The sequence below is a fragment of the Cherax quadricarinatus genome, chromosome 58 (genome assembly GCF_038502225.1).
Source record: "Cherax quadricarinatus isolate ZL_2023a chromosome 58, ASM3850222v1, whole genome shotgun sequence".
NCBI classification, from domain to species: domain Eukaryota; kingdom Metazoa; phylum Arthropoda; class Malacostraca; order Decapoda; family Parastacidae; genus Cherax; species Cherax quadricarinatus.
Window position 1 is genome coordinate 2,065,653 of NC_091349.1, and position 25,366 is coordinate 2,091,018.

General features: G+C 39.2%; 1 protein-coding gene across 2 annotated transcripts in view; it reads right to left on the reverse strand.

Moving 5' to 3' along the window:
* Positions 1 to 249: 249 nt before the first annotated feature.
* The window catches only part of l(3)mbt (lethal (3) malignant brain tumor), a 54,995-nt gene continuing 29,878 nt past the window's right edge, over positions 250 to 25,366 (reverse strand). For both annotated transcript variants that reach the window (XM_053790098.2, XM_053790099.2), the window contains 6 exons: positions 24,920 to 25,149; positions 17,807 to 18,013; positions 16,766 to 16,919; positions 14,621 to 14,876; positions 5,400 to 6,213; positions 250 to 3,586 (listed from right to left, as the gene is read on the reverse strand). In XM_053790098.2, coding sequence (XP_053646073.1) covers positions 1,484 to 3,586; positions 5,400 to 6,213; positions 14,621 to 14,876; positions 16,766 to 16,919; positions 17,807 to 18,013; positions 24,920 to 25,149 — 3,764 coding nt within the window. In that variant the 3' untranslated portion in view covers positions 250 to 1,483. The remainder of the gene's footprint in view (positions 3,587 to 5,399; positions 6,214 to 14,620; positions 14,877 to 16,765; positions 16,920 to 17,806; positions 18,014 to 24,919; positions 25,150 to 25,366) is intronic.

Here is a 25,366-nt window from a genome sequence, read left to right on the forward strand (position 1 = left end):
TTATGTCATCAGCAAGCATGGATAAATCTGAGCCAATCCTAACTAGAATGTCAGTTACATAAACCAGAAACAGTACTGGCCTTAATGCCAATCCTTGATGAACCCGGCTTTCTGAAGTGCGAGTTATTTGTGAAAGACCGTGCTACTCAAGATTACTTCATTGCCTTGCTACTCTATTGAGGTCTATCATACTGTACTAATACTATATGCATACATCATTTAGGTACTGGAATGTAAACAAAACAACAGTTCACAATTTTTCAGCCTTTTATGCACCAATAGTACATACAGTTGTCTTAATTACAATAACATCAGCTAAGCAGATGTTTAAATATATGTACATAGAGTATTATTTTAATTTAAAGAGCACAACATCCTTACTGGCTTAAGACTTCATCATTACATAGAATTTTAGTTGTCTTAAGGTGCTTTTTCACTGTCATTTGATTGCTGTAGTATTCCTGTGAGTATTCATAGAGGCATCAAAGCTCAGATGACAGCATTCGGGACTCTCAATGCATCCAATGTGAGGACAATTCTGTGGCCCGGCAAGGTTAGGTGGCGCACAGTGTGTGGTGATCACAATGTCATGTCAATGCCATCAATCCCAGTCCCCATTTAGATTAAATCTGTTACCCATTACCATTATGTCTGAATGCAGATTGCTATTATGGCATTACAATATACATTATGCACAGATGGCTTAATCTTCATGAGGCCCACTGTAACTATTCATATTTACCAATGCAGTCTTCCATTCTGGTTACCTTTGACTCCATTGTTACTACAAAGTTCAGGCATTTATACAGTATACTCAGTGATCAAATACTGTATTTTCTACGACATATTCTATTAGAGCTTAAGATTGACGTGAAGCTTCTACATGGCAGAATGAGAATCACAGGCATACACTCCACATTCCACTCACTGAACATTAATTTAAGATATAACAGGTGTTCTGAAACTGATTGTCAAACACTGTGGAAAGACAAAGTTCCACAAGAATAGAAAACAAGTACAAAATTTGGAAAGTAATCTTGGAACACAACATATATGTACAACGATGAATTCAAGTTTGTGGCAGTTTCTTGCTGATGTACTGAATACAATGACTAGCAGTATCATCAATCTTACCTGATAAACAAATATGACATGCTCCTTCAAAACTGTTACCACATACTGGAATGTACACACTTAACATTGCATAATTATTGGAGGTATTTACAAAATTGCTTTCTACATTTCATAAGTTATAAAATTAATGTGATACTTATCACACTAGAGTAAATTGAGCTTCACAAAAAATATCACATGTTAGTCTCTCTTCAGCTGCATTTCCCTACATTAAATATTAAAATACGGTACCTTAAATGTCAAAACCAGCTGGAGTATACAGGAATGCAAAAAATCATTGGTCTACAAGACCGATGGAGGTGTGTACAGTGGGGGTGGCACAATGTAAAGGCAACACACCCTTTGTTGTTTAAGTAGAACTTCTTAGACACATAATAATTGCCATTATCTTGATCGCTGGACCCAATTTCATTTGTAATAAACTTACTAGGTCATTCTGGGTCATCATTAAGAAAGCCTCACCATCAATCTGTTGTTCAATAAACACTGTTGCCACTTGCTCACAACCAGGGATCCGTGCCACCAGCTGATGCACTTGCTCTGCATCCCATGATTCCACGTCAGACTTTTTGGCATCACCAAGGGAAGCTGTGAGGTGACGATGACGTTCCCACGAGTGTGGTAAGGGTGCAGAAGGGTGTGGATTATAACCTGGATTGAAAACTGACTGGTGTACCATCATATCCATGCCATGGTCAAGAGGCTGGGATGGGGCAGGGTGAGAAGGCTGCTGTGGGATAATGTGACTCAAAGTTGATGGCTGTGTGGAAGAGGTACAGGGAACAAGGGTCATGGAAGATATAACAGCAGCTGTTGTAACTGCACTTGGTGTCATTGTACTTGTAATGGATATTGGCTTGACTTCATCACTGTTAAGTTTTGGTACTTTTTGTGGCCTGTTGGGCTCTGGTGGACTAAGCTCATCAAAGAACTTTCTTCTCTTTCTAACACGCTTCTTCTGGCAATCTGCTTCTTCCACTTCTCCATTTCCTTCTTTTCCACTGTAAGAACGAAGATCTAATTTGACTTTGGGAGAAACTTTGCTCTTCTTTCTCTCTGGTGGAAACTGTAATCTGTCAGGAATTATACTGTCAAGGTCTTTGTTGATGTTCTGTAAGGAATAAGGGCAACCATATGCAGTATGGTGAGTAGTATATATTGGGCCTTTGATGTGACCTATTCCTTTACACCCTGGAGTTCCACATCCCATTCCAGAGTCAACATCCTCTGCTTGTTGTTCAGGAGTAAGAGGTGGCTGGAGTAGGTGAGCTGTTTTATTACACCACGATGGTGGATGAATATCTGGGGAGTCATCATCCATCCAGTAGTCATACTCATCACCCCATCCATCAAAATGGATCTTCAGTTGATACTCCTGAACATCAACAATGGTAGCTACACGTATGAGAGCTGGATTTCGCTTGTCGACAACTTCTAGCTTCATGTTCTTCTTAAATTCCCTTGGAGGCCTTGTCTTGAAGGCTCTTGCTGGAACAGCCATTGAATTGGTCTCCTGAAGGTACTCATGCCAGTTGAAGCTTTCTGGGTTTGGATAATCATTTGGAGGATGTAGAACAATATTGTTTTCTGTGCACCAGCCAACTGGGTGTATATATGGTGAGGAAACTTCATTCCAAATATCAAAAGCTTTGTCCCATCCGTCAAAATGAACAAGGACTCGGTTGTCTAATACATCAGCCACTGTTGCCACACACACCCACATATTTTTACGATCCTCAGCCTCCAGCTTCATACCCACTCGAAAGTTGTTGGGAGGAATTATTGTAGAACTTCCTTTATTAATAAAGGCTTGTCTAGGTGCAGTTTGAGCCTTACAATGTTCCAAGTATGCTTTCCATGAAAATCCTATAACCCCAAGTGGAGGCTCCAACTGTCGGCCATTCTTTTCACACCAACCAGCTGGGAAAATATTAGGTGAATCTGCATTAAGCCAGTAGTCATATTGGTCAGAGTACCCATCAAAATGAACTCTCAGTCTGTAACCAATAGTTTCTGCTACCGTCATTACACAAAATAGTGACTGGTGACTAGGATCAATGGCTTCCAATTTCATTCCAGGTTTAAATAAATTTCTACCAAATGGGAAGGGCTCAGGCCATATTTTCAGCGGTGCTGCCTTTGCAAGTCCCTTGGCCCGGCCGCAGTATTCCAAATACTTAACCCATGAAAAATTGTTTTTTCCATCCTGCCATGGGTGTTGGTACTTACTCACAAGAGGTTCAGATACTATACCAGAATTCTTAGAGTTTCTAGACTCATCATCACTTCCTCCCTGACCACCATCCTCATCACTGCGATTTCCCTCTCTGTCACCACCTGCTCCTTGGTCGTCATCCGCTTTCTCACTCTGTTTAAGGCGTTTCCTTCGTTGCCGTTCCTTTTCCTGTTTCAGACGCTCTTTACCCCATTCAATTTCCCGAGCATCATGTTCCTGCAATAAAAACATGGATTACTATTATTATTTTTTAAGATGCTGGGTGTCTCCCACTGAGGCAGGGTGACCCAAAAACAGAAACACTTTCACCATCATTCACAATATCACTGTCTTTGCAGAGGCACGCAGATGTGACAGTTTAGATGTCACTCGAAACAGCAAATATCCCAAATGCCTCCTTTAGAGTGCAGGCACTGTACTTCCTACCACCAGGACTCAAGTCCAGCTAACCGGTTTCCCTGTTCATTGACATTTCTTGTAATACATACAGTAATACAATTTACTAATACAGCCTCTCCTCACTTAGCGACATACTCGTTTACCAATGCCTCAGACTTACGATGGGCTCTCTGACCAGTATTTATACCTAAATAATGCATATTAGAGCTGATTTCCTCTATTCTTTTTATTTCAACATACAGTACACTACTGTATAAACATTTAAAAATATACCAGAAATGTTATAAATGCTGCAAAGGTGACATTAAAACAATATCAGTGATGGCTGACACAAACCCACTACCATTATAATATGCTCCTCACTTAGCGACAAATACATTTACCGATGTGGTCTTAGGAATGGAACTCTGTCTTTAAGTGAGGAGAGGCTGTACAATATTCCAAAATTATTATACAGGTCAGCCATCACTAATCTCGCATCATTTGGACCTGTAGTGTGCCGAATTTGTGAGTTTGCCGGATTAAAGAGTGGTTAGGTTAGAATACACTTAATTAACCTATCAACAGAGAGACTCTCTGCTAAATCTTACTCATTTTCATCACTGCTTTCTCCTCCATTGGCTTGCTGCTGTGCATTTACAAACATCTGCACAATTTCTGAGTCAGTATAATGATGAAATTTGAAATTATGCTGGATTGAAATTAGTGCCAGATTACTGATGGAACCGGATAACTGATTGCCGGATTAGCAATAGCCAACCTGTATTGTATTCATGAATAGCATTAAACCTACAAGGGTCATTCAGTGGTAAATGACCAAGGTGAGAGAGATGGCAGAAGGAAGAGGTACTGAGGGAAGGACATCAGCAGAAAGTAACACTACATCTAAGTTAATGTGGAATGTATCTAAGTCAGCTTAACGAGATTCATCTTTCTAAATACATGTACGCGTATATTTGGTTTATTCTATTTGCTTATTGTTTATAAAACTATTTATGAGTCAGTCTTTATTGTGCATTATCCAACTTATTTCATTTTATGACTACTCTTACCCTTGAAAAAATATACCTTAGCAGTATGTCTTACTTTGGAATGTCCACATTTAATGTGTATTCATTCATCTTGACTTCCTGCTATTTTATCCTGCTCTATTTTCTGTGTTTCATGCCATTATGTATGAAGTGGTTATATTTCCTCTCAATCTATGTTCCTCCAGTGGCTTAAAATTTATTTGTTGCTGTCTTCACATAGATGGATAGTTTGTAATGCATTCCAAATATAAAATACAACTAACTCTCTTATGTTTCTAGATAACAACACTACAAACACTAAAACTATTTCTCAAAATGTTTAAAATAAAAACAGAGGTACTCTACTATATAAATTCCATACAGTATCATAGTGCTTTAGTTTCTAAATATTAGCACCCCTCACTCAGACTTCATTTATCTTGTCCTATAATCACCTCTCCAATACTGTAATCCTCTTTGTCTATTTCTATTCTTGCTCAACTAAAAATACACTTTACTAAAGTATGAAACATCTGCTTTACCTCTACCAAGTTGCACTGCTTCCTCGAGCACAAGCAGCGCACTCAGTACAAAGGGAACATTAATCAACAAATACTTACGTCTCCACAAGCAACAGAGCAGAAGCTGCTGTCACGGAAGAACTCTGAGCTAAGACCATAGCATCCACAATTTTTGCAGCAACATATGTCATCTGATTCACGAGTGGACTTGTTACCCTGAGACTCAGAGTCCTGAGAATTGTCAGAAAATATTTCTTCATCCTTCACAATTTCACGGTAGTTGGGCTTGCGAGCATGGTGACGAGGTGTCAAGAGGTCAACTCTTCTTATTTGATGATTTTTAATCTCCTCCAAATCTCTATCTTCTACAATCTCCACGGCATTAAATTCATTCATCTTGAACTTTAGGTCACTGCCATGAAGTTTTCCAACCCCATTCTCCCACTTCAGGAGATCTGAAAACTTAATGTGTTCAGGTTTAATATCATCACAGAACGAAGGAACCTTGGACTTTACAAGAAATTTAGAGTCCTTGGAGTCATTGTCTTTGCTAAAGGGATTTTCTTCTGAATTGTCTTCTACTCTTTCTTGTTTGATTACTGTTTCTTTCATCTCAGGTTGTATCTGACTTGCTGGACTTGTACTTCTAACTAGCTCCTGCGATTTACAGAGCATTGTTTTCACCACTTCCTTCTTCACCTCCAGTATCTCTGGTTCATCATTACTACGTTCTGCCAGTCTTGCTTCATGTTCTTCCTCAACGTTTACACATTCTGGTATTCTTTTTAGTTTCATCTGGTTGCTAGGAAGGCTTTCAAATAATACTGGATGAGCTTCAGTGCCATTCTGTATGTCATCCTCTAATGCTCCTCCAAGAGCACTCACAGCTCTTTGCAGTATGTCATCTCTCTCTCTGAAATATAAAGATGTAATAATTTTCTAAATAAAAGGCCTCTACATACAGTATTACCAAATTTAGGTGCTGGCAACACCCTTTAGATGACATTTTGACCTGAGACAAACTGAAATATCTAAAATTTCCTCTCAGAATTAAAAGTCAATAGTAAAGTTGTGCTTATTAGACACAGCCTCTCCTCACTTAACGATGGAGTTCCACTCCTAAGACCATGTTGATAAACGAATTTGTCACTAAGCAAGGAGCATACTATAATCGTAGTGGGATTGTGTCACTCATCTCTGATATTGTTTTAATGTCACCTTTCCACTATTTATAACATTTCTAGTATATTTTTAAATGTTTATACTGAATGTTTGTACTGTATATTTACTGTAATAAACATAACAGAGGAAATCAGCTCTAATATGCATTATTTAGGTATGCATACTGATCAAAGAGCCCATCGTAAGTGTGAGTTGTCAGTAAACGAGTACATTGCTAAGTGAGGAGAGGCTGTATACAGATCCTCCTCAACTTCCAACCTATGTGACTTACACCCATCTGCACATACAACCGAAAAAAAATACACCATGAATTAGAAAAACTGTTATTAGTGAAGCCTATGAATGATACCTACAAGTAAGGAACATCAGTTTGTGATTAATGAAACTTAAGGTAATAAAGCAGGGCAATAAAAAAAAAAAAGATAATCACGACAGAAATATATTAAGTTAAAAGATTGCTGTACCGGTATAAGACTTCTACATGCCACACTAACATAATTCTGACATCCGTTCATTTCGAGATCCAACTGGTCAGTCAGAACAGTAAGTTGGGGAGGATCTCTAAGGAAATTCCTGTACAGGCCGTCCCCACTTTACAGCGCTTTGCTTTGCAGAGTTTTGCTAGTGCAGCGGTTTTCAGTTATACCTGTTCTTCATTTATTCAGACTTCTTACAATAAATATATTCACCACTCACTATAAGTTAAAGATCAAAATACTTTAAGTAAATACAGTGGACCCCCAGTTAACGCCTGGATCAGATAGTGCCAAAATCGGATAATGCCTCGCTTTGGCATGAAAAAATTGGCTTGGATAACACCTAAAAACTCGGTTAAGAGCTTTCGTCCCAAATATGTCTGCTGGGGACCAAGAGCGGGCCCAGCCAGCCACCCAGTCTACCAGCCAGTGTGGCATTGTTTACAAGCCCTTGCGGGCGATTCCACGTGTACCTGCGATATATTTTGTATTATTCCACTGTTTTTAGTGCTTGTAACCGATAAATAAGCCACCATGGGCCCCAAGAAAGCTTCTAGTGCCAACCATGTGGTAAAAAGGGTGAGGTGTACCATTGAACTGAAAAAGGAGATAATAGAAAAGTACGAAAGTGGAGTGCGTATCTAGGAGTTGGAAAAGTTATACAACAAACCCCATTCAACCATCGCTACTATCTTGCGCAACAAAAAGGCAATCAAGGAAGCTGTTGTTGCAAAAGGTGCAAGTGTGATTACAAAACAGAGATCACAAATACTCGAAGATGTGGAGAGATTGTTATTGGTGTGGATAAACGAGAAACAATTATCAGGGGATAGTGTTTCACAGTCAATCATATGTGAAAAGGCAAGGCAGTTGCATGAGGATCTCATTAAGAAAATGCCTCCAAATAGTGCTGCTGCTGATGAATTTAAGGCCAGCAAAGGCTGGTTTGAGAGATTTAAGAATCATAGTGGCATACACAGTGTAATAAGGCATGGTGAGGCTGCAGGTTCAGACAAAAAAGCGGCTGAAAAATATGCACAGGACTTTAAGTAAGGAGTAAATAGAGACTGAAAACTTAAAACCCGAACAAGTGTTTAATCCTTTGACTGTTTTGGTCATATATACACGTCTTACGAGCCAGTGTTTCGGACGTATATATACTCAATAATTCTAGGTAGTAGGTAGTAGGTAGTAGGTAGGTAGTAGGTTGGTAGACAGCAACCACCCAGGGAGGTACTACCGTCCTGCCAAGTGAGTGTAAAACGAAAGCCTGTGATTGTTTTACATGATGGTAGGATTGCTGGTGTCTTTTGTCTGTCTCATAAATATGCAAGATTACAGGCATGTCTTGCTACTTCTACTTACACTTAGGTCACACTATACATACATGTACACATTTATTTATACACACTCATCTGAGTTTTCTTTGATTTTTATCTTAATAGTTCTTGGTCTTATTAATTTTCCTTTTATATCCATGGGGAAGTGGAATAAGAATCTTTCCTCCGTAAGCCATGCGTGTTGTAAAAGTCAACTAAAATGCCGGGAACAATGGGCTAGTAACCCCTTTTCCTGTAAAGATTACTAAAAAGAATAAGAAGAAGAAAATTGTCAAAGTGGGAAGTCTGAATGTGCGTGGATGTTGTGCAGATGATAAGAAAGAGATGATTGTGGATGTTATGAATGAGAAGAAGCTGGATGTCCTGGCTTTAAGTGAAACAAAGCTGAAGGGGGTGGGAGAGTTTCAGTGGAGAGGAATAAATGGGATTAGGTCAGGGGTTTCAAATAGAGTTAGAGCTAAAGAAGGAGTAGCAATAATGTTGAAGGATAAGCTATGGCAGGAAAAGAGGGACTACAAATGTATAAATTCAAGGATTATGTGGAGTAAAATAAAGATTGGATGTGAAAAGTGGGTTATAATAAGCGTGTATGCACCTGGAGAAGAGAGAAGTGTAGAGGAGAGAGAGAGATTTTGGGAAATGTTGAGTGAATGCGTGGGGAGTTTTGAATCAAGTGTGAGAGTAATGGTGGTTGGGGATTTCAATGCTAAAGTGGGTAAAAATGTTATGGAGGGAGTAGTAGGTAAATTTGGGGTGCCAGGGGTAAATGTAAATGGGGAGCCTTTAATTGAGCTATGTGTAGAAAGAAATTTGGTAATAAGTAATACATATTTTATGAAAAAGAGGATAAATAAATATACAAGGTATGATGTAGCACGTAATGAAAGTAGTTTATTAGATTATGTATTGGTGGATAAAAGGTTGATGGGTAGGCTCCAGGATGTACATGTTTATAGAGGGGCAACTGATATATCGGATCATTATTTGGTTGTAGCTACAGTTAGAGTAAGAGGTAGATGGGAAAAGAGGAAGGTGGCAACAACAAGTAAGAGGGAGGTGAAAGTGTATAAACTAAGGGAGGAGGAAGTTCGGGTGAGATATAAGCGACTATTGGCAGAAAGGTGGGCTAGTGCAAAGATGAGTAGTGGGGGGGTTGAAGAGGGTTGGAATAGTTTTAAAAATGCAGTATTAGAATGTGGGGCAGAAGTTTGTGGTTATAGGAGGGTGGGTGCAGGAGGAAAGAGGAGTGATTGGTGGAATGATGAAGTAAAGGGTGTGATAAAAGAGAAAAAGGTAGCTTATGAGAGGTTTTTACAAAGCAGAAGTGTTATAAGAAGAGCAGAGTATATGGAGAGTAAAAGAAAGGTAAAGAGAGTGGTGAGAGAGTGCAAAAGGAGAGCAGATGATAGAGTGGGAGAGGCACTGTCAAGAAATTTTAATGAAAATAAGAAAAAATTTTGGAGTGAGTTAAACAAGTTAAGAAAGCCTAGGGAAAATATGGATTTGTCAGTTAAAAACAGAGTAGGGGAGTTAGTAGATGGGGAGATGGAGGTATTGGGTAGATGGCGAGAATATTTTGAGGAACTTTTAAATGTTAAGGAAGAAACAGAGGCAGTAATTTCATGCACTGGTCAGGGAGGTATACCATCTTTTAGGAGTGAAGAAGAGCAGAATGTAAGTGTGGGGGAGGTACGTGAGGCATTACGTAAAATGAAAGGGGGTAAAGCAGCTGGAACTGATGGGATCATGACAGAAATGTTAAAAGCAGGGGGGGATATAGTGTTGGAGTGGTTGGTACTTTTGTTTAATAAATGTATGAAAGAGGGGAAGGTACCTAGGGATTGGCGGAGAGCATGTATAGTCCCTTTATATAAAGGGAAAGGGGACAAAAGAGACTGTAAAAATTATAGAGGAATAAGCTTATTGAGTATACCAGGAAAAGTGTATGGTAGGGTTATAATTGAAAGAATTAGAGGTAAGACAGAATGTAGGATTGCGGATGAGCAAGGAGGTTTCAGAGTGGGTAGGGGATGTGTAGATCAAGTGTTTACATTGAAGCATATATGTGAACAGTATTTAGATAAAGGTAGGGAAGTTTTTATTGCATTTATGGATTTAGAAAAGGCATATGATAGAGTGGATAGAGGAGCAATGTGGCAGATGTTGCAAGTATATGGAATAGGTGGTAAGTTATTAAATGCTGTAAAGAGTTTTTATGAGGATAGTGAGGCTCAGGTTAGGGTGTGTAGAAGAGAGGGAGACTACTTCCCGGTAAAAGTAGGTCTTAGACAGGGATGTGTAATGTCACCATGGTTGTTTAATATATTTATAGATGGGGTTGTAAAGGAAGTAAATGCTAGGGTGTTCGGGAGAGGGGTGGGATTAAATTTTGGGGAATCAAATTCAAAATGGGAATTGACACAGTTACTTTTTGCTGATGATACTGTGCTTATGGGAGATTCTAAAGAAAAATTGCAAAGGTTAGTGGATGAGTTTGGGAATGTGTGTAAAGGTAGAAAGTTGAAAGTGAACATAGAAAAGAGTAAGGTGATGAGGGTGTCAAATGATTTAGATAAAGAAAAATTGGATATCAAATTGGGGAGGAGGAGTATGGAAGAAGTGAATGTTTTCAGATACTTGGGAGTTGACGTGTCGGCGGATGGATTTATGAAGGATGAGGTTAATCATAGAATTGATGAGGGAAAAAAGGTGAGTGGTGCTTTGAGGTATATGTGGAGTCAAAAAACGTTATCTATGGAGGCAAAGAAGGGAATGTATGAAAGTATAGTAGTACCAACACTCTTATATGGGTGTGAAGCTTGGGTGGTAAATGCAGTAGCGAGGAGACGGTTGGAGGCAGTGGAGATGTCCTGTTTAAGGGCAATGTGTGGTGTAAATATTTTACAGAAAATTCGGAGTGTGGAAATTAGGAGAAGGTGTGGAGTTAATAAAAGTATTAGTCAGAGGGCAGAAGAGGGGTTGTTGAGGTGGTTTGGTCATTTAGAGAGAATGGATCAAAGTAGAATGACATGGAAAGCATATAAATCTATAGGGGAAGGAAGGCGGGGTAGGGGTCGTCCTCGAAAGGGTTGGAGAGAGGGGGTAAAGGAGGTTTTGTGGGCAAGGGGCTTGGACTTCCAGCAAGCGTGCGTGAGCGTGTTAGATAGGAGTGAATGGAGACGAATGGTACTTGGGACCTGACGATCTGTTGGAGTGTGAGCAGGGTAATATTTAGTGAAGGGATTCAGGGAAACCGGTTATTTTCATATAGTCGGACTTGAGTCCTGGAAATGGGAAGTACAATGCCTGCACTTTAAAGGAGGGGTTTTGGGATATTGGCAGTTTGGAGGGATATGTTGTGTATCTTCATATGTGTATGCTTCTAGACTGTTGTATTCTGAGCACCTCTGCAAAAACAGTGATAATGTGCGAGTGTGGTGAAAGTGTTGAATGATGATGAAAGTATTTTCTTTTTGGGGATTTTCTTTCTTTTTTGGGTCACCCTGCCTCGGTGGGAGACGGCCGACTTGTTGAAAAAAAAAAAAAAAAAAAAAAAAAAAAAATTCTAGCTGCTTCAAATCAAGCAGGAGAAAGCTGGTGGGCCCACATGTGGGAGAATGAGTGTGTGGTCAGTGTGCACCACATAAAAAATATTATGCAGCACGCAGTGCATAACGAGAAAAAACTGACCATTTTTTTTATTAAAACGCCGACTTTGAGGTGCATTTTCGTATAGCATTTATCGTTGTATTCTCGTTTTCACGGTCTCACGTGATAAAATGGAAAACATATTCCAGAAATAGAGTTGATTTTTGATTAGTTTCATGATGAAAACGACCTTGAAATTGAGCTCAAATTAGCGGAAATGTTCGAGTTTTACCAATGTTCAAGAGTAAGCAAATCACATCACACATCCAATACATGTCAACTGGGGAGTCTAATATTCTTTCACTAGTGCACTGATATTATTTGTAAAATTTTTACAATAATGCAGCAACCTGCATAACAGTAAATTTTGTATTTTTTGTATGAATAAAAAACCAAAACAGAAAGCAATAGCAATATAAGAGGGGTCTAGAGACATGACTAATGAACAGAGGATATGTTATTTTAGTGCCAAGAATGTCTACACTGTTTATTCTGGACCCTATTTTGAAATTGGCATCTTTTTTAATTTGCGTGAAATTGGCCAAATTGCCAATTTCTGACCACTTTACTGGATAGTTCAAATCGGTAAAGGGGCGGTTTCTTGTACTCAATTGATAGAAAAAATGGAGTTCTAAAGAAATAGCTATGAGTTTGGTCAACTGGAACAACGGAAATGGCTAAAAACAGGGCTCAAAGTCGGCGAAATCGCCGATGCGTATATGTCGCTGAGACACGGGAGTGTAATTCCGTGAGTTTTTGACCAAATTTCGTACTTTTGGTGTCATTACCACCGGGAAAAGATTCTCTATCATTTCATAAGAAAAAAATAATTTTTTTTTTTTTCAAAAATTTTGCAACATAGAATGACAGTTTCAGAAAGGGGCTTGCGACAGTCAAAGGGTTAATTGTGACGAAAGATCCATTTTGGAAGAAAATGCCAAACAGGGCCTATATTACGCAGGAGGAAAAGGCACTCCCAGGACATAAGCCTATGAAAGACAGGCTGACATTAATGTTGTGTAGTAATGCTAGTGGTGATTGTAAAGTGAAGCCTTTAGTGGTGTATCACTCTGAAACTCCCAGTGTTCAAGAAAAACAATATCATCAAGGGTAATTTGTGTGATGTGGAGATCAAACAGTAAGGCATGGGTCACTAGGGAAATTTTCATGGACCAGTTTTATGGTGTGTTTGGCCCCACTGTGAAAAATTACCTCCTGGAAAAGAAATTGTCACTCAAGTGCCTCCTGGTAATGGACAATGCTCCTGCTCATCCTCACAACTTGCAAGAGTAAATTGCAGGGGAGTTTGGTTTCATTAAAGTTAAATTTTTGCCTCTTAATACAACTCCTCTCCTCCAGCCCATGGACAAGCAGGTCATTTCAAACTTCAAAAAACTCTACACAAAAGCAGTGTTTCAAAAGTGCTTTGAAGTGACCTCAGACACTGAAATGACCCTAAGAGAGTTCTGGAAAGATCACTTCAGTATCCTGTTGCATAAACCTTATAGGTAAGGCTTGAGAGGGAGTGACTTACAGGACTTTGAACTCTGCTTGGAGGAAACTGTGGCCACAATGTGTACAAGAGAGGGATTTTGAAGGGTTTGGGGCTAACCCTCAGGAGCCTATGCCAGTAGTGGAAGCTATTGTGTCACAGGGAAAGTCCATGGGGTTGGAGGTTTGTGGTGAGGATGTGGAAGAGTTGGTGCAGAACGATGATGAAGAACTAACCACTGCAGACCAAAAAGAGCTTGATGTGCAACAACAACAGATCACAGCTCAGGAATGTGCTTCAGAGCAGGAAGAGAGACGGAGGAAGTTGCCTTTGTCAAGGATTAAGGAAATGTGTAAAATGTTTTCAAAGGTGCAAGCATTTATGGATTAATTTTATCCTGTCACAGCTGTTGCAAGCTGTATTGGCAACATGTACAATGACACTTGTGTCCCATTTTAGGGAAATCCTAAGGGCATGTGAGAAACAGAGCTCTTTGGACAGATTTTTGGTGCAACAGGGGTCCAGTGACTCTCAAGCTGGTCCTAGTGGCATTAAAAAACCAAGAAGGGAGGTAACCCCAGAAAAGGACTTGTTACCTGAAATCTTTATGGAAGGCGATTCCCCTTCCAAACAATAGGAAACTTGAATCTCCCCTGCTGCTGGCACATCACTCATCAACAACTCCACAATAAAGGTACGTGGCATTTAATTATTGTTTATTTTGCATGTACCATTCGTTGCTGTGTAGGGAAATGTATATTTCATGTAAAAAAAAATTATTTTGTTTAATACTTTTGGGTGTCTGGAATGGATTACTGTAATTGGATTTCCATTATTTCTTATGGGGAAAATTAATTCGGTTAAAGGCTAAATCGGTTAAAGGCTAGCTCTCCGGAACGGATTAAAGGTGTTAACCGAGGGTCCACTGCATAGTGTAAACATGTTATCGGACTTTTATATGCGTATGAAAGTGAAAAAACTAGCTATGTTTCACTGTACTGCAGTTGCCTGGAGCCCAACCTGCTGTAGAAGCAGGGCCCTCCTGTATGAATATATTTTCTTTGTTTCATCCATAGTATAATAGTGCAATTTTTATGATATCCCTCATTCTATGCTTAAGGGATTAAACCTTCCCATGTCAATTACCACAGAAATAGTAAAGAATATAATTTTGAAACTCACCTCCTTGTTGCAACTACAGTTACATCTTTAAGGTTGGAGAGAGTTTCTTCGTCTGAGATTGGAACTGGAACGGGTACTGGAAAAATCAGAGGGTCAGGCATTTTAAGTGTAGTTGGCACTGATCCTGTCACTGATACAGTCACTGATCCCGTTCCAACGGCATGGGCCAAGGCAGTACCAGCAACAACCATGGAAGGGTCTTTCCTCTCTTCTATCGGTTTTCCGGTATGAACCAAAGGCCGAGCTTCCCGCAAAACTGGCAAAGAAAAACCACTTCATATCACTACAAAGGAAGGAATCTGTATAATAATGACAGTGACTGAAATACTCTATATAACACTGTCAATGACTGAAGCACTATATAGCACCAATAATGACTGAAACACTCTATATAACACTGTCAATGACTGAAGCACTATATAGCACCAATAATGACTGAAACACTCTATATAACACTGTCAATGACTAAAGCACTATATAGCACCAATAATGACTGAAACACTCTATATAACACTGTCAATGACTGGAGCACTCTATATAGCTCTCAATGAGTGGAACACTATATTTTTTTATTATTATTTATTATCACACTGGCCGATTCCCACCAAGGCAGGGTGGCCCGAAAAAGAAAAACTTTCACCATCATTCACTCTATCACTGTCTTGCCAGAAGGGTGCTTTACACTACAGTTTTTAAACTGCAACATTAACACCCCTCCTTCAGAGTGCAGGCACTGTACTTCCCATCTCCAGGACTCAAGTCCGGCCTGCCGGTTTCCCTGAATCCCTTCATAAATGTTACTTTGCTCACACTCCAACAGCACGTCAAGTATTAAAAACCATTTGTCTCCATTCACTCCTATCAAACACGCTCACGCATGCCTGCTGGAAGTCCAAGCCCCTCGCACACAAAACCTCCTTTACCCCCTCCCTCCAACCCTTCCTAGGCCGACCCCTACCCCGCCTTCCTTCCACTACAGACTGATACACTCTTGAAGTCATTCTGTTTCGCTCCATTCTCTCTACATGTCCGAACCACCTCAACAACCCTTCCTCAGCCCTCTGGACAACAGTTTTGGTAATCCCGCACCTCCTCCTAACTTCCAAACTACGAATTCTCTGCATTATATTCACACCACACATTGCCCTCAGACATGACATCTCCACTGCGTCCAGCCTTCTCCTCGCTGCAACATTCATCACCCACGCTTCACACCCATATAAGAGCGTTGGTAAAACTATACTCTCATACATTCCCCTCTTTGCCTTCAAGGACAAAGTTCTTTGTCTCCACAGACTCCTAAGTGCACCACTCACTCTTTTTCCCTCATCAATTCTATGATTCACCTCATCTTTCATAGACCCATCCGCTGACACGTCCACTCCCAAATATCTGAATACGTTCACCTCCTCCATACTCTCTCCCTCCAATCTGATATTCAATCTTTCATCACCTAATCTTTTTGTTATCCTCATAACCTTACTCTTTCCTGTATTCACCTTTAATTTTCTTCTTTTGCACACCCTACCGAATTCATCCACCAATCTCTGCAGCTTCTCTTCAGAATCTCCCAAGAGCACAGTGTCATCAGCAAAGAGCAGCTGTGACAACTCCCACTTTGTGTGTGATTCTTTATCTTTTAACTCCACGCCTCTTGCCAAGACCCTCGCATTTACTTCTCTTACAACCCCATCTATAAATATATTAAACAACCACGGTGACATCACACATCCTTGTCTAAGGCCTACTTTTACTGGGAAAAAATTTCCCTCTTTCCTACATACTCTAACTTGAGCCTCACTATCCTCGTAAAAACTCTTCACTGCTTTCAGTAACCTACCTCCTACACCATACACTTGCAACATCTGCCACATTGCCCCCCTATCCACCCTGTCATACGCCTTTTCCAAATCCATAAATGCCACAAAGAACACTATATAACACTGTTAATGACTAGAGCACACTATGTAACACTGTCACTTACTGCAGATGTCTGTGTAAAACACATTATTTTGAAAAGGGAAATAGCTAATGTGGTTAAGAAATAAAGTAGATACAAATGATAGGAAAGACAATAAATCAAACATAAAAGTATTCAAGGAAGAATAGGAAAAATGACTTGTTGCAGCCCTCTTCAATACCCACCATCAACTTGCTGTATGTTGTCTGCCTGAATCTGGCCATTAGATATCTTGAAATTAATCATGTTAGACTTGTTCTGGCCCAGGTTAACGGACAGCATGTTGAGAGGGTTGGTGCTGGATGCAGGAACTCCGCTTCCACTTCCTTGCTTGCAACCCTGAGTAGATAAAATATATTAAATATATTAAAGTCCAAGTGAGGGGCTTGGACTTCCAGCAAGCGTGCGTGAGCATGTTAGATAGGAGTGAATGGAGATGAATGGTATTTGGGACCTGCCGAGCTGTTGGAGTGTGAGCAGGGTAATATTTAATGAAGGGATTCAAGGAAACCGGTTATTTTATATAGCCAGACTTGAGTCCTGGAAATGGGAAGTACAATGCCTGCACTTTAAAGGAGGGGTTTGAGATATTGACAGTTTGGAGGGATATGCTGTGTATCTTTATACGTATATACTTCTAAACTGTTGTACTCTGAGCACCTCTGCGAAAACAGTGATTATGTGTGAGTGAGGTGAAAGTGTTGAATGATGAAAGTATTTTCTTTTTGGGGATTTTCTTTCTTTTTGGGTCACCCTGCCTCGGTGGGAGACAGCCGACTTGTTAAAAAAAAAAAATCATTAACTTATTTCTTTAAGAACTGTGAAGCTAATGCACCCATGAAAAGACAGCTGTTGACTGAGTGATGGTGAATATTCCTTCTCTGAGTCACCACTACTTTGGTGGGAAAAGGACAATGTACTTCAAAAATAATAATGACAGTTAATTCATAAATGTTTTAGTTTGCAAACAAAAGGTATATTATACAAGCAAAAGCACTATATTAGTGGTACACAAGAGCAGAATTATAAGTGAAACCTTCAAGGTGACATTTGACAAAATAAGATGAGGCAAAACTATAAAAATAAAATGTTATGAACATTGTAAAGAACTTGGAATACAAATGCTTATTAGCTCTTAAAAACCTTAAGACTGAAGCCACAATGATTAAAATAAGTGTTAAACTATTCTACAGGAAATAGCATCAACTTATAAAATTGGCAAATACCTTGCCCGTAATAATACTGATAGTGGCCCCACCGGTCTTGGCCAAGGCTGCAGCACTCTTTACGGCTGAGGGTGATGCTGCCTGCAGGAGAAGAGGTGTGGGAGAAGAGTGACCATCCTTCTTCCCAGCCACACTTGTGCTTCCACTACCTGCTTGCAGGAGGGTGCTGTATGAGAGCACAGCTTTGTTAGCAACTCCTGTTCGCACCTGTGACAAAGACAATAAATTTATCAATGGGAACTTTAACACTTGCAATGGAGATATTCATCAAGTTAAATTTATGACCCAGAACAAGGTGTAGGGATGTAAGTAGAGAAATGTACCAAAAAATGATATGAAGTGCTAAACCCATGTGGGGTCATTCAGCACAAGCACTGTTGGAGGTTGTCTTCCTCCCGCTGAGTACACCACAGACACACTGCCTACTTCTACTCATCTACAGTATTTCCAACCCTCTTCAACCCCCCCCACTACTCATCTTTGCACTAGCCCACCTTTCTGCCAATAGTCGCTTATATCTCACCCGAACTTCCTCCTCCCTTAGTTTATACACTTTCACCTCCCTCTTACTTGTTGTTGCCACCTTCCTCTTTTCCCATCTACCTCTTACTCTAACTGTAGCTACAACTAAATAATGATCCGATATATCAGTTGCCCCTCTATAAACATGTACATCCTGGAGCCTACCCATCAACCTTTTATCCACCAATATGGATTTGTCAGTTAAAAACAGAGTAGGGGAGTTAGTAGATGGGGAGATGGAGGTATTGGGTAGATGGCGAGAATATTTTGAGGAACTTTTAAATGTTAAGGAAGAAACAGAGGCAGTAATTTCATGCACTGGTCAGGGAGGTATACCATCTTTTAGGAGTGAAGAAGAGCAGAATGTAAGTGTGGGGGAGGTACGTGAGGCATTACGTAAAATGAAAGGGGGTAAAGCAGCTGGAACTGATGGGATCATGACAGAAATGTTAAAAGCAGGGGGGGATATAGTGTTGGAGTGGTTGGTACTTTTGTTTAATAAATGTATGAAAGAGGGGGAAGGTACCTAGGGATTGGCAGAGAGCATGTATAGTCCCTTTATATAAAGGGAAAGGGGACAAAAGAGACTGTAAAAATTATAGAGGAATAAGCTTACTGAGTATACCAGGAAAAGTGTACGGTAGGGTTATAATTGAAAGAATTAGAGGTAAGACAGAATGTAGGATTGCGGATGAGCAAGGAGGTTTTAGAGTGGGTAGGGGATGTGTAGATCAGGTGTTTACATTGAAGCATATATGTGAACAGTATTTAGATAAAGATAGGGAAGTTTTTATTGCATTTATGGATTTAGAAAAGGCATATGATAGAGTGGATAGAGGAGCAATGTGGCAGATGTTGCAAGTATATGGAATAGGTGGTAAGTTATTAAATGCTGTAAAGAGTTTTTATGAGGATAGTGAGGCTCAGGTTAGGGTGTGTAGAAGAGAGGGAGACTACTTCCCGGTAAAAGTAGGTCTTAGACAGGGATGTGTAATGTCACCATGGTTGTTTAATATATTTATAGATGGGGTTGTAAAGGAAGTAAATGCTAGGGTGTTTGGGAGAGGGGTGGGATTAAATTATGGGGAATCAAATTCAAAATGGGAATTGACACAGTTACTTTTTGCTGATGATACTGTGCTTATGGGAGATTCTAAAGAAAAATTGCAAAGGTTAGTGGATGAGTTTGGGAATGTGTGTAAAGGTAGAAAGTTGAAAGTGAACATAGAAAAGAGTAAGGTGATGAGGGTGTCAAATGATTTAGATAAAGAAAAATTGGATATCAAATTGGGGAGGAGGAGTATGGAAGAAGTGAATGTTTTCAGATACTTGGGAGTTGACGTGTCGGCGGATGGATTTATGAAGGATGAGGTTAATCATAGAATTGATGAGGGAAAAAAGGTGAGTGGTGTATTTATATTAATATATTTTTTTGTCAAAAGTTCATTAGTTCAAACCTAAAGCATTACATGTAATTATTATTATTACTATAATTAAGTTAAGTGCTAAACCCCGAGAGTAAATCCAGCACTGCTTCTTTTTGTATAGATAAAAGCAGAGATTAAAATCTGAAAATGAGAATCCTACAACTAATAAAACTTTTCATTAAATTTACATGGAATGTTTTGATGGCGCCATTAACAAGGCTATTATGTGTTGATAAACCCATTCTCCTAGGTAGTAGGTTGGTAGACAGCAATCACCCAGGGAGGTACTACCATCCTGCCAAGTGAGTGTAAAACGAAAGCTTGTAATTGTTTTACATGATGGTAGGATTGCTGGTGTCTTTTGTCTGTCTCATAAACATGCAAGATTTCAGGTATGCCTTGCTACTTCTACTTACACTTAGGTCACACAACACATACATGTACAAGCATATATATACACACCCCTCTGGGTTTTCTTCTATTTTCTTTCTAGTTCTTGTTCTTGTTTATTTCCACTTATCTCCATGGGGAAGTGGAACAGAATTCTTCCTCCGTAAGCCATGCATGTTGTAAGAGGCTACTAAAATGCTGGGAGCAAGGGGCTAGTAACCCCTTCTCCTGTATATATTACTAAATTTGAAAGGAGAAACTTTCGTTTTTCCTTTGGGCCACTCCACCTAGGTGGGATACTGCTGGTACGTTGAAAAAAGAAGAAAGAAACCCATTCTCTCATATCTAGGCCCAAATTTACTGCTCACAGCTTATCTAAGTGAGCTGAGGTCATTGCATAGTACTACAGCACTTACAGTGACCTCAAAGCTGTAGTACCACAGCACAGTCAGCAAAAGGGTTAAAAACCCTGCCCATATGGATTTTAAAAATATGAATGATATAATAGGCAAAATGTTTGATTTGGTCTATTCACCCCTAGAAAAAGATGAATATTCTGAGTCTTTTTACTGATCTGAAAAAAAAAACAAAAAAAGTTTTTGACATAGTAAATCACAGCATCCTGCTGCTCAAATTAGAACATGGAATCAAAAGTCATGCACTCACATACATAAAGTCTTACCTCAATGATAGATACCAGCAAGTGACCATTAATGACAATGCATCAACAACTCGATCTATCAACATAGTAGGTGCCCCAGGGCAGTGTCCTAGGCCCTCTACTGTTCCTCATCTACATCAATGACCCTCCTAATGCCTTTCAGAAGTTTAAACCAATTCTGTTTGCAGGTGACACCATTTTTGTTATTTCAAATGCAGATCCCGCTGTCCTCAACAACACAGTTAATGATGAGCTGGTAAAGATATCCACCTGAGTGACAACAAACAGACTCGCACTCAAAGTAGACAAAACATTCTATATACTATTTGAAAACAAAGCTAAAAATATTTTGTTAACCATAAAGATAAATAATACATGAATTAAAAGATAAAGGAAAATTCCTTGGTATACACCTTGACAGTAACTAAAATTTCATGTACACATTCGGCACATTTCTAGATAAACTTCCAAAACAGTGGATATATTCTGAAAAATGCTCTACAAACGTCGTTACTCACTAGTCTATCCTTACCTCACCTATGGCATATGTGCATGAGGATCTACAATGGCTAATCACCTTAAATGTGTCATAACACAACAAAAGCCTTCCATCAGAATGAGCACTCAATTAGGTCCTAGACAACACACACCTCCACTATTCAAAAGTTTAGGTTTACTTAACGTACAAGGAATTCATACTTTCACTTGTGTATACTATATACAGAGGACACTTATTTACACAGATTCAAAGCCAGACCTAAAACTCTTCCTAGAAAGTTGCAACAGAACACAGTACCACAATACAAGAAAAAATACCTTTTTGACATCCCATGCTTTCAACTTAACCTAACTAGAAATTCTGTGCGTGTAAAGGGCCCAAAAATACGAAACTCCCTTCCAGATACTAATTCTAAAACTACTCTATTTGCGTACTGCTTCAAGACTATGGTCAGCAAACACCTCTTTAATTCAATGTCACTAATTTTCCTGCCAGCTATCAACTTGCAATCATATGTTACACTCCTTTATCACTACTATCTCCACCGCCTCTCCTTTCAACTGCTCTTGTGAACTAAGTTACTTAAAGAAACTATTGTTTCATAATTTTTCCTCAGACTAACCTTTCTCTCAATTATTATAATCCTTACTCAAGTCAAACTATATACTTTTTGTTATTTTTAAGTAATTCCCTGGCCTTCATAATGTGCATAAAAATATCCATCCTGATTTGTCAAACAAAGCCTAATCATACCTACTAAAACTTATAAGTAATTTTTAAGGCTTAAAATTAGTCTGTCTGAAATGCCTTGCATAATAATGGGCTTTCATTAGAATATGCAATACAGAGTTTTCCTAAAACTGCAGCCAACCTGCAACCATACAAACTGCAAAGCAATACAATGTAACCTCAAAGTATTCTAATGATATAAACATCTTTATCTTTCTTCTAAAGCACAAAACAAAACCCACCCCATCATTTCCCCAACACTCAAAAAAGTCATCACTTAACTCTTGACAGAATTTACTTCTTGATTTCTTCATTTACAAGATATGTAAAGTTCATTCACCACTTCCTTCAGTTTTATCATTAACCAATGTCAGTGCTTAGATACCAACAACTAAAATGGCAAGAAGCATCAAGGGATAATAATTGCCTGTCTTTCTTCAAGTAGGTAGATATATGCATGTTTCATTTTACAAGTAAGCAAAGCTACAGTAAACCACAGTTTCAGATCTTGTGAAGACAATGTGTTAAGAAAAAGGCAACAAGCTTATTAATTCCCCAAAAGAATTCTTATAGCAGCATCCAACAATAACATTTTGATAATTTCCAAATATGAAAATAAATTATAGCAACACCACCACAACATTAACAAAAACTAAAATTCATATGAATGCACCATGTCACATGGCCTCTTAATCGGAAATGAGCAAGAGACAAATCAACATTCACTACAGAAACAGGTAATCTTATTTCCACTGATTTTACTACCAGGTCAGTGACAGTCAAACAAAACAAATAACTTCATTTCTATAAAGGGGTATCATCATACTGTTTAAAATACAATGTACAACTATGGTAAGTGACATGTATAAACCACTTTATAGAAAGTTCCTTGTTATACAAAGAATTTTGGGCAGCCTTATAACTAACTTACAATTATTAGACAGTGAGACACATATAGCACATGAGAATGAAAATACAGTACTTAGTTTATACTATATTGAAGATATTCAGCAATTTAATATAAAAATTATAATTAAAGATACATTGAAGATGAAACTAGGTACCTGAATTGATACTGGGGGAAAAAATGTTGTTTTACTAATAAATGAGAACTGAAGGAAAGATGGAACAAAAGCAGAGACAATAGTGGATGAAACACAGAGTTTCAGGATTTGTTCAGCATAATAAATTGTTATCAGGATCAAATTAAGGTAAGGTTTTTTTTAAAAGTAGCTTTGAAGTGGTTGGCAGACAGGGAGCCTCTGGAGTCTTCAGGCAAAGAGTTCCAGATTTTAGGCCCTTTTATGCACATTGAGTTTTTACCCAGGTTGAGCTGGATACAGGGAGTATCATAGATTCCTGTGTCTGGTATCATGCCTGAGTTCTGTGGCAGATGTCAAGAAAGAGTTTCAGAACAGAACTGCTATTAAAATTGATAGTCTTCTATATTATTTTTTTTCAACAAGTCAGCCGTCTCCCAACGTGGCAGGGTGACCCAAAAAGAAAGAAAATCCTCAGAAAGAAAATACTTTCATCATTCAACACTTTCACCTCACTCACACATACTCAGTCTTTGCAGAAGTGCTCAGATACAGCAGTTTAGAAGTCCCTCCAAACTGTCAGTATCCCAAACCAATCCTTTAAAGTGCAGGCACTGTACTTCCCATTTCCAGGACTCAAGTCTAGCTAACCAGTTTCCCTAAATCTCCTCACTAAATATTACCCTGCTCACACTCCAACAGATCGTCAGGTCTCAAAAACCATTCATCTCCGTTCACTCCTATCTAACAAGCTTGCTGAAGTCCAAGCTCCTTGCCCACAAAACCTCCTTTACCCCCTCCCTCCAACCTTTTCGAGGATGACCCCTACCCCTCCTTCCTTCCCCTGCAGATTTATACACTCTCCAAGTCATTCTACTTTGATCCATTCTCTCTAAATGACCAAACCACCTCAACAACCCCTCTTCAGCCCTCTGACTAATACTTTTAGTAACTCCACACCTCCTCCTAATTTCCACACTCTGAATTCTCTGCATAATATTTATACCACACACTACCCCTAGACAGGGCATCTCCACTGTCTCCAGCCGCCTCCTCGCTGCAGCATTTACAACCCAAGCTTCACACCCATGTAAGTGTTGGTACCACTATACTTTCATACATTCCTTTCTTTGCCTCCATAGATAATGTTTTTTGTCTCCACAGATATCTCAATGCACCACTCACCTTTTTTTCTTCATCAATTCTATGGTTAATGTCATCTTTCATAAACCCATCCACTGACAAGTCAACTCCCAAATGTCTGAAAACATTCACTTCTTCCATACTCCCTCTCTCCAATGTGATACCTAATTTTTCTTTATCTAAATAATTTGATACCCTCATTACCTTACTCTTATCTATGTTCACTTTCAACTTTCTACCTTTACACACCCTCCCAAACTCGTCCACTAACTATATGTAGTATGTATATTAAGTTTAGATTTTTGAAGAGTTGGGGAGTGTACTCTCTGGCACTAGATGGTGATTCTTGTTGGTTTAATTACAGATGGTATAAGCAAGGAATTATATATACTGTTAATGATGTTGGTTACTTGAGGGTCCTTGGCTTGAACAAGCTTAATGTTGAAGTCACCAGCAAGTATTAGATAATGTTTATTTAGGTGTTTATTAGTTATTGGGCTCTTTAGGTTGTCACTAAAAGTGGGACTGTCAGGTTACTTTTCATATTTGGGTCAATGATAGGATAGCTCATGCCTCAATATGACAATTTCAGACTCATCACATGCTCATTACAGCTGAAGAGGCCATGCTATATTAAACGACAGTACTATTTCAAAGTTTTTGATAATAAAATAGTGTTTTTACCATCACACTCAATATTACCTGAGTGATTGGTATTGGCACAAGTCGTTGAGTCACCCCCTTGTTGCTGACTGTGGTGGAAGAGATTGGAGGTGGAACTTTTGAGGGGTGGAGAATGAGTGGACCGTGGGACTGGGTACCCTGGGTAGTGGAGGGTCGCATTACTGGAGCTGCAGCGCCAGGCAAACTTCCACTTGATCCCAGCACAGTAATGGTTGTGGCATTTGGACTCATCACTGGTCGAGGAATACCTATATACAGATGTAATAAAAATAATAAATAACAATATTAAGTCCTGGCAACAATAAGTAAGAGAGAGGTGAAAGTGAATAAACTAAGGGAGAAGTTCGGGTGAGATATAAGCAACTATCGGCAAAAAGGTGGGCTAGTGCAGGTATGAGTAGTGGGGGGGGTTGAAGAGTGTAGTTTTAAAAATGCAGTATTAGAATGTGGGGCAGAAGTTTGTGG